General features: G+C 44.2%; 1 protein-coding gene across 1 annotated transcript in view; it reads left to right on the forward strand.

Moving 5' to 3' along the window:
* CPN1 (carboxypeptidase N subunit 1) overlaps positions 1-8,650 on the forward strand; it is a 47,683-nt gene extending 39,033 nt beyond the window's left edge. Inside the window, exons 7-9 of the mRNA XM_069753971.1 lie at positions 4,058-4,157; positions 4,248-4,366; positions 5,321-8,650. Of these exons, the coding sequence (XP_069610072.1) occupies positions 4,058-4,157; positions 4,248-4,366; positions 5,321-5,452 (351 nt within the window). The 3' untranslated portion in view covers positions 5,453-8,650. The remainder of the gene's footprint in view (positions 1-4,057; positions 4,158-4,247; positions 4,367-5,320) is intronic.
* The last annotated feature ends 1,834 nt before the right edge of the window (positions 8,651-10,484 follow it).

Genomic DNA, 10,484 nt, shown 5'->3' on the forward strand with positions numbered 1-10,484 from the left:
GGTGACAGGTTCCCTTTAAAGGAGTTTTCAATACTATGATATTCATGATCCATCATACCAGTGGGGAAGCTGATCTGCAGCACCAGTATGACGGGACGGTGGTGATCCAAGTTTTTATCCAGCTGATCTATGGGTACGCCGGCTGTCGGACCCTCACCAATCTGATATTGATGACCTATCCTAACAATTAGGCACCAATATCTTAAGCCTGGTTGACCCCTTTAATGATTGACTATATGATCAGGACCTCAGCTGTAAGTTGGGTGCACACAGTTTAGTGGGATACTGGCATAATACATCCTAATTATCCCTGTTAATATCGATTTGCATGGAAGGATGTTGAGTTTTGCTGCTCAGCACACCTTTGATCGCTTCCTCCTTGCAGACTCTATTTGCTTCTACAATGATATATATATATATATATATATATATATATATATATATATATCTAGGCCATATGGCGGAGCACACAAATGCTGAATAAGGGCGCAGGGCAGGACTTCTAAAGATTACAAAAACATTCTGCTCCGCTGAGTGTAGGCGAAAGCTCCGGGGTAATTTAGGGTTATGCAGGTCACCATATCCAGACACTCATGTGCGTGCCATAAATGAGCCGCTTTCATCGGCAGACCCCTAACTTAAGGATATACCTAAAATACAAAACTGAAGTAACCTGGGAGAGGAAATGTAGAGAGGAAGAACCGAACACTAAGGCTACACACCATGGCTCCTGCTCGCCTGAGGCCACGCTCACCGCACACACTACGCACTTTGTTGGGTGTCCAGCTTCACCGTTAATATGATGTTTCCCGGCAAACATAGAACAGACACCAGTCAGTGATACATTTTGTGTTACAAGCCCCCAAAACTCCACAGCCTTTATTTGTAGTAGCCATATAGTAGAGGAATAATTGTCCCTGTGTTCTTTGGGCCAAGCAGGAATTGGGGCATTTAAAAAAAACACAGAGCGCTTTGTCAAAGGCTGGCCGATGTGTTTGTACGTCTCGTTTTAAAAGCACGTAATTAAATGTGACACTTTGATTAGCAAATCATTTACTCTAAGGGTAAGATTCTAAAGAAACGTTCCGCGAGCCCCCCGGCCAAGTCCGATCCCCCCTGCAAACGACTGTATGTACATTGACAAGATGAAAATCATTCTCCTTAGATGCTCATCTTGTACCAGTAAGGGCCATGTGCGACCAGAAAATGGTCAATTCTCTAAATCAAGTTTTTATAGTCTCATATTTGTAGATTTAAAAAAAAAAAAAAAATTCTATCTTAAATTCTAACTTAAAAGTGGGTCAAATCAGTGTGCGGAGATCAGTAGCAGGAAACGGTTATTTTGCCTGCGCCCACGTTTGCATGGGGAGGTAAGCATGGCCGGTGACGTCATATCTAATGATGCCTGTGGGAATACATGTGTGATCCACAGGTTTTGTGATGCCATCCTACACCCCCTTCCCTCTCTTATGCACATAAGTATAAACTAGGACTAAATATTACCACCCTGTTAATGACACTATTGGACAAGGTCCAAACAATACCGCCACACCATAACCTTTATCCTAACCAGTGACTGAATAATATCACCATATAACCACTACACAAAGACTGATATTACCGCCATACAGTGACCATATAGTGGTATACAGGGAGAAGACTCTATAAGTGAATACTGTACAGGTAAATCCAGGACGACATCCTTGATTGTAGACATTCACTCATTGTTTTCCTTCTGGCCCAGACCACCATGGCCTGGTGGTTGCAGCTACAACTTGTCTGCAGAGTTTGTTGCTCAGAAATATCGGGCACCTTAATGTTTGAGAATCCTCCCAAGCTTTTCTCAACCTAGATAAACATCCAATCCTACTTACCGTCTATCCCCAATTCTGTCTTGTTACGGCCTTTGCCCTCAAATACTGTACTTCTGAAATAATGGTAGCATATCTATAATTACCTTACAAAAATGATGGTTACATTGACTGTGCCCTTTAAAACAATAGTGCCCCAGACAGTAATAGTGCACCAAACTATAAATGTACCCCAAGAAATAATAGTGCCCCCACATTGTAATAGTTGCGGATTTCAGCTTTCAGCAGAATCATCAGTACACATAGACATTGTGGATGTTTCATAATTAATATATCCCCATATCAATCAGCATGTTTGCACCAGTAAAATAGCAATTCTCACCTCCGGTGTTGGTGCCGTTCTAGCGGGGTCGGTACTTGTTCTCCCTAGGCTTGCATGAGACTGGGCGCATGGCTCACGTGACATAACAATCAGTTCTGGCTTCACTCTCACCAGTCATATCTGACGTCAGGAGGAGGCGAGCTGCCGGTCGCCGCTCAGACTTCCTCTTGATGTCCGATTCGTCCGAAGGCATGAAGAGTTTCTGGCTTCCGGTAGTTACCACTAGGGGGAGCTTACTGCATACAGATTTATTATTGCGTTCAATGGGAGCCACATACACAACAAGACTTTTTGCTTGTGTTATTTTCTATGTGATACTTTTGGTATTGCAGTTCAGCTTCAGACACTGAAGTGGTTGGGCTGCAAAACCCAGCTCAATCAATGAATAAGGGTGGCGCTGGTTCCTGAAAATAAAAGCAGTCCATTTCCTAATCTCATACAACCCCATGCCTAATAGAAAAAGAAGATCAGATATATATATATATATATATATATGTATCCAGAAAAATATATATGTATGTATCAGTTACCCAGAATTCTTTTGAACATTCTTACACTCTAAGAAACAATTCTTTAAATAAATTCTATTCCACATGGTCATTTTGGAACCTATTTCTTTCCTCAACTCGGAATGCCCCCTTTTAGGTTAAAAGCTTTATTATATGCCGAGAAGTACAATTACATATTTAATGAAGCAAATTGAAAATGGTTTTATTATAAATATTGTTTCAATAAGGATGATCTTTTCCCCGTCCCTACTCTCTAGGTTTATCTGATCAAACCTTCTCCTTTGTCCTTTTCTTTCCTTCCCCTTCCCCTCTACCTTTCCTAACTTTTCCTTCCACATACTTTTCATCTTGCATTAAAGGGAATCTGTCACCCCAAAATTCGCCTATAAGCTAAGCCCACCGGCATCAGGGGCTTATCTACAGCATTCTGTAATGCATTCTGTAATGCTGTAGATAAGCCCCCGATGTATCCTGAAAGATTAGAAAAACAAGTTAGATTATACTCACCCAGGGGCGGTCCCGGTGCAGTCTGATCCGATGGGCGTCTCGGTCCGGTCCAGCGGCTCCTATCTCTTTGCGATGACATCCTCTTCTTGTCTTCACGCTGCGGTTCCTGCGGAGGCGTACTTTGTCTGCCCTGTTGAGGGCAGAGCGAAGTACTGCAGTGCGCTGGGCCTCTCTGACCTTTCCCGGCGCCTGCGCACTGCAGTACTTTGCTCTGCCCTCAACAGGGTAGACAAAGTGCGCCTGCACCGGAGCCACGACAGGAAGACAGGAGGCGCCGGACTTGGACCGCGATGCCCATCTGGCCGGACCGCAGCGGGACCGCCCCTGGGTGAGTATAATCTAACTTATTTTTCTTATCTTTCAGGTTACATCGGGGGCTTATCTCCAGCATTACAGAATGCTGTAGATAAGCCCCTGATGACGGTGGCCTTAGCTTATAGGCGAAGTTTGGGGTGACAGATTCCCTTTAACCTGTTTTTCTTTGTTGATTCTTCTTTGAATATATCTTATTACTTGTTTAATGGAACCAGTTTTAGATCACTCTGTTATGTTTTATTACTCACCTTATTGACCATAACTATAATCCCCTTCACAGAAATTGTTAAATAATCCCCCCAAATAGAAGGAATATTATTAAACATCAGTTATGAAAATAAAACAACTACAAAAACAAGGGGCACGGCCACTTTTTGTAAACCTTGGCAAAACATTGAATTATAGCAAATACAATGTGAAGCTTACGGCACGGCTCGTTTCACATGTCGTTCTACAAGCTACAGTGTCGCGGTCACCCGGCTGAAAATGACCGTCAGCTACAATGCACTAAAGTTGTTGGTATTTTTGCCTAGGTTCACAAAGGAATTAAAGGGATGGTGACGGACGAGAATAATAATGGCATAGCCAATGCTGTGATCTCAGTTGCAGGAATTAACCATAACATCTTTTCAAGTAAGTAGAGACTCAATTTTTTTTTTAATTCTTTGCCCAAAATCCATTTCTTAATGATAATGACCAATGTATAACTGTATTTTTTTGTAGGTAAGGAAGGAGATTATTTCCGCCTTTTATTACCAGACACTTACACAATAACAGTGTCAGCACATGGCTACTATGCAAAGACCACAACTATAGTAGTTGGTCCAGATGAGCCCACCCTGGTGAGTTTTAGTAGGGGAACAGCTATGGAAGGTGCAATGATAGACGTCTTACCTGGTACCTGAAGTCTAAGAGGGCTCAGAGGTCTTCTGCCACATTGGAAGACAGTAGTATCAGAAATTGGACATGGTGGGTGGAGGTCCATTTTACAGATTTTTTAATTGGGGCTCCGGAGCGTCGCAGGTCCTTGAGGTTACATGGGGGCTCTGAAGCTTCACCTTTTTAACCCTATGATGATGCAGCATTTTTCTAATTTTTACACCTTCATCCCTTCCCTTCTTCCAAAAGGCATAACATTTGAATTTTTCCATATCAGGGCTTGTTTTGCAGGATGAGTTGCAGTTTTAAATCACACCATTCATTCATTTTAGCATCTAATATACTGAAAAATGTTATTAGAAAATTCCAAGTGGGGCGAAACGGTGACAAACCATTTAGTTTATTTGGGAAATTGGCCGTGGCATGAAGGTGAAGTCAAACATTGGGCCAAGCTGTTCATTCAATGTCAATGACGCTTGCCGAAACATTTAATAATGGTGCCAACAGTGGAGACTGCCAAGGAATAAGCTAGTAAAGATCTAAAAAATGTAATTTGCCCCCAATTTTTTTTTACTAATGAGATATGTCCATGGACAATATAATGGAAGTAAAGGGAACATTGACATCAGATTGCCAATGAACCATCATTTGACCATAATTTTCAGCCTCTAGAAGATGGATGTTCAGCCAAACACACATTAGTTCACTAGAGTGGGGAAGATTGGTCAATGTCAAGATGTTTTTGATAAGATGTACTTGAATATCCAAAGAAACCCACTTTAGAATCCAACCTCAGTAGAAAGTCTGCCCGGACTGTCAGTCTGTAGGATTTTGGTAGATCCCAAAAAATTGACAAAAATAGTCCCATCTATTTTCTGTTCCTACATACTTCACTAATCTTCCTTTTATATCCTCAGGTTAATTTCCAGTTAAAGAAGGAGAAAGTGTCATCAAGCTCAAAGGAAAAGCTGTCTTCAAGAAGCTTAAACTCCAAGAACCATATAAGAAAGGTCGCTCCAAGATCTGCCAATAGAAGGAAAGGAAGTTGAACGCATCTCATGGATATGGAGTGGGGGTGGGGGGCTTCAGTCTGATTATGTCACAAAACATATTTCCAGTTGTCTCCAGATTTCACAATACAAACTGCATATACTATTGACTTCTTAGACCAGGTAAGACTGGTGTATTTACTTTGAAAATTCATGTCAGAAGGGCTGTATAATTCTGATATTAAAATGAACTTTTTTTTAAGTCCAGCTAAAGCGTGAGAGAGCTCTTGGGTCCAAATTTATTCCCTCTTCGCCTGCCCTGCCTGACTGACTGTTGCAGCTTGTCTTGAGTAGTGTGATATCTCAGCAGCAGGGAGGAGGGGCACTGAGGAACTGTCAATCAGATAACGATGGGTGGGGCTCAGCAGCAGCAAGGAAGAACGATACTGAGAATCTGCTGGGTGGAACAGATGCAGGAAGGAGGGACGCTGCAGAGAGGAGCAGCTGCATGAAGGAGGGACGGTGCAGGAATGAGCAGCTGCAGGAAGGAGGGACGCTGCAGGAAGGAGCAGCTGCAGGAAGGAGGGACACTGCAGGAAGAAGCAGCTGCAGGAAGGAGGGACGCTGCAGGAAGGAGCAGCTGCAGGAAGGAGGGACACTGCAGGAAGGAGGGACACTGCAGGAAGGAGCAGCAGCAGCAGGAAGGAGATACACTGCAGGAAGGAGCAGCAGCAGGAAGGAGGGACACTGCAGGAAGGAGGGACGCTGCAGAGAGGAGCAGCTGCATGAAGGAGGGATGCTGCAGGAATGAGCAGCTGCAGGAAGGAGAGACACTGCAGGAAGGAGCAGCTGCAGGAAGGAGAGACACTGCAGGAAGGAGCAGCTGCAGGAAGGAGGGACACTGCAGGAAGGAGGGACACTGCAGGAAGGAGCATCAGCAGGAAGGAGATACACTGCAGGAAGGAGAAGCAGCAGGAAGGAGGGACACTGCAGGAAGGAGCAGCTGCAGCAAGGAGGGACACTGCAGGATGGAGCAGCTGCAGGAAGGAGGGACACTGCAGGAAGGAGCAGCTGCAGGAAGGAGTGACACTGCAGGAAGGAGCAGCTGCAGGAAGGAGGAACACTGCAGGAAGGAGCAACTGCAGTAAGGAGGAACACTGCAGGAAGGAGCAGCTGCAGGAAGGAAGAACACTGCAGGAAGGAGCAGCTACAGGAAAAAGTGAGACTGCAGGAAGGAGGGACACTGCAGGAAGGAGCAGCAGCAGGAAGGAGGGACACTGCAGGAAGGAGCAGCTGCAGGAAGGAGGGACACTGCAGGAAGGAGCAGCTGCAGGAAGGAGGGACACTGCAGGAAGAAGGGACACTGCAGGAAGGAGCAGCTGCAGGAAGGAGGGACACTGCAGGAAGGAGCAGCTGCAGGAAGGAGTGACACTGCAGGAAGGAGCAGCTGCAGGAAGGAGGGACACTGCAGGAAGGAGCAGCTGCAGGAAGGAGGGACACTGCAGGAAGGAGCAGCTGCAGGAAGGAGGGACACTGCAGGAAGAAGGGACACTGCAGGAAGGAGCAGCTGCAGGAAGGAGGGACACTGCAGGAAGGAGCAGCTGCAGGAAGGAGTGACACTGCAGGAAGGAGCAGCTGCAGGAAGGAGGAACACTGCAGGAAGGAGCATCTGCAGTAAGGAGGAACACTGCAGGAAGGAGCAGCTGCAGGAAGGAGGAACACTGCAGGAAGGAGCAGCTACAGGAAGGAGGGAGACTGCAGGAAGGAGGGACACTGCAGGAAGGAGCATCTGCAGGAAGGAGGAACACTGCAGGAAGGAGCAGCTACAAGAAGGAGGAACATTGCAGGAAAGAGCAGCAGCAGGAAGGAGGGATACTAAGCTTCAGTCAATCAGGCTAGGTTGGTGGATACTGAATTTTCATTAAAAAAATTATACAGCCATTTTGAAATAGATCTTTAATGTGCGCACACCAGCCTCATCAGGTCTAAGAGATCTTTTTAATAATGTATGCAATTTGCATTGTGAAATGTGGTGATAGGTCCGCATTAAAAGGAGTTGAGGAGCCAGTAGAAAACATTTAAACCTACAACAGAAAGTCTAAAATGATGCAGTATTAAAGTATTTTATAATATGTATTTATGTCAGAAGAAATATTACAAGATAGGTTTAATGATTCCAAAATGACATCACATCATCAATAGAGAAGAAATATTGTTCCCAGTCTGTGCATATCACGCAGCTTATAGTATCACAAGGAATTGTAAGGGTAGTCATTGAGTCTTCCTCCTCTGCCAAGTTAGCTGGGTGACAGATTCCAAAATAAATGTTACATACACTTGCCAATTTCGGCAAAACTCACCAATCATCTAATGTGTCACAAAAGAAGGATCAGGCAAGTTAATCTACTCCTTTGTTCAATTAGAAGCACATGCACACTTAGCCAAACGTGAGTGTGCATTCTCTCCAGAAGAAGTACAATAATCTAACTCCAACATCATGGGCCACAATGCAAAATTTTTTTTTTATACTTTTGCCGATATTTCAGCTCTACTGCTCATTCTTCCTTCAAATTCACTTTTGCACATGCTCATTAGATGCTTCAATACAAAGTATTGCTGCTAATGTACATGTGTTACTTCATGAAACAACAGGAAGTTGGCCTGTAAATAAGCCCCAGTGGCCATTGTGAAAATTACAAGTTTTCTCATTTTTCATGCAGTTATGGAAAAATATACTGCCCAAATAATTTTGAAAAATACTTTTGTCACAAAAACCTGATTTAATCAATAGGTCATTGTTTATTATAGTTTCCTCCAAAAAAAAGTTTTCAAAAACTTGGCAGAAGATGAAAATTCAAGGTTGTTTGGAGATTTTTTTTCTAAGGAGCAAACACTTTTGGTGCATATTTATTTAGTTTTTACAAGGAGGCATTTGTTGGGTTCTGGGGGGGATCAGAGTATTAACTACAGTATTTAATTACAAGGCTAGGGTTTGCCCCAGTGATGGCGCTTAGCTATGCCCCTGGGTCCTAATACTATTTATTGGAAATAATCGCAGGATATCATTCATTTATATGGTGCTGAACCTTAATCCATTGCATTTCCACATTCACTTGCATCTTCCATTACACAGATACAGACGGGTAATGAACCTTATTTGCATGAAGTTTTGAGTTTGTTTGTATACAGGAACTGCTATGCAACATGCGCAGATCATTCCACATGTGTATAAATAAAAGTATATTGTTTTTTATTTAATTTCTAGTCTGTAGTCATATTATAAAGATATTGTCTCAACTTTTTATATGGGTGAAATTGCAAAGTGCTTGCAAAACCAAGCAACTTACCTCTCAATAAAAATCACTTCCATTCTCCAGAATGGAGGGGATTTTTATTTTTATAGTTTACTGCTCATCACCTAGGTCACTGGCCACCACTGCAGCTTATGACTTCTAGGCACAAAGTGCAAGACTTATAAGGGCTTTGCTATAGAGCTTACAAGTGCGTAACCCAAAAACTGTCCAGATCACTAGATTGGGCATCTTCAGGTTGGCAGTCATCATTACAAATTGTGAATTGCAAATCTTCCATTAAGCCTGTGTGTTTTGTTCCTCATATTAAATGGACTTTATTTCCTTTGGTGCTGAAGAGGTTAATGACTCTTTGTATGCTGACTAGATATATGCAGCTGCATCTCACAGCTGCTCCTGACCTGCTCATTTTCTCCCTATAAAAATCCTGACCAGACCTTCTCATCCCTGCCTGTGAAAGTTTACTTCCTGAGTTGGTGTGTTGAAGTTGGAGTTTGTAGTTGCTGCTGGAGATTGTTGTATGCTGAATTTGGGTGCATGCTTTCTCCATTATACTACTCCCATTTGGTTTGTACCTTCCTATCTTTCCCTTTATTTCTGGATAACCTTGGTGGGTGTTTTTGTATGTAAGTTACATTTTGTTATCCCTGTTTGTCTTACTTGTTTATACACTAACATATCTGTCCCAGGCCTCCTGGGGGAAGGGGAGGTGACAGCTTAGGACATTAAGGCTATGTTCACACATAGCGTCCTGTCCCTGCGGGTTCTCCCGCAGCGGATTTGATAAATCTGCAGGGCAAAACAACTGCGGTTCTCCCTGCAGATTTATCGCGGTTTGTTCCGCGGTTTCCGCTGCGGGTTTCCGCCTATACTATTGGTGCTGCATATGCAGCAATATGCAGCATCAATAGTAATGTTAAAAATAATAAAAATTGGTTATACTCACCCTCTGACGTCCCGATCCCTCGGCGCTGCACCCGGCGGTCCGGTTCCAGAGATGCTGTGCGAGAAGGACCCTTCGTGACGTCACGGTCATGTGACCGCGACGTCACCGAAGGTCCTGGTCGCACAGCAACTCTGACCGGACGGCCGCGTGCAGCGCTGACTTCAGAGGGTGAGTATAACATGATTTTTTATTTTTATTCTTTTTTTTAACCCCAAATATGGTTCCCGGGGCCTGGAGGAGAGTCTCCTCTCCTCCACCCCGGGTACCATCCGCACATTATCCGCTTACTTCCCGCAACGTGGGCACAGCCCCATGCGGGAAGTAAGCGGTTCAATGCATTCCTATGGGTGCAGAATCGCAGCGATTCTGCACAAGGAAGTGACATGCTGCGGGTTTTAAACCGCTGCGTTCCCGCGCGGTTTTTCCCGCAGCATGTGCACAGCGGTTTGCGGTTTCCATAGGGTTTACATGTAAATGGAAACGCTATGGAAACTGCAGCGGACCCGCAGCGGCAAAATCGCTGCGGTTCCGCGGTAAAAACCGCAACGTGTGAATATAGCCTATCAAGAGCATAGTAAGGTTGGAGACTCAGACTTCTCTACCTTCAAGAGGAGAGGGATAGTTAGGGTCCCAGTTCCAGGGACAGTTGAGGCCCCTTACCAAAGACCGTCATCGCATGACGGCCAGAAGGATTGGGAAAGGTGTGCTCCTGAAGAACGAAGATTTAAGCAATGCTTTAGATTCCCATATCTGGGATAAAACACTAAGTTAATGGAATGAATGGCAACAGAAAAAGCAGCAGAAGAGCAGTAACATGTTCTTGTGGGAGGCAGTG

The sequence above is a fragment of the Ranitomeya imitator genome, chromosome 2 (assembly GCF_032444005.1).
Source record: "Ranitomeya imitator isolate aRanImi1 chromosome 2, aRanImi1.pri, whole genome shotgun sequence".
Lineage (NCBI taxonomy): Eukaryota > Metazoa > Chordata > Amphibia > Anura > Dendrobatidae > Ranitomeya > Ranitomeya imitator.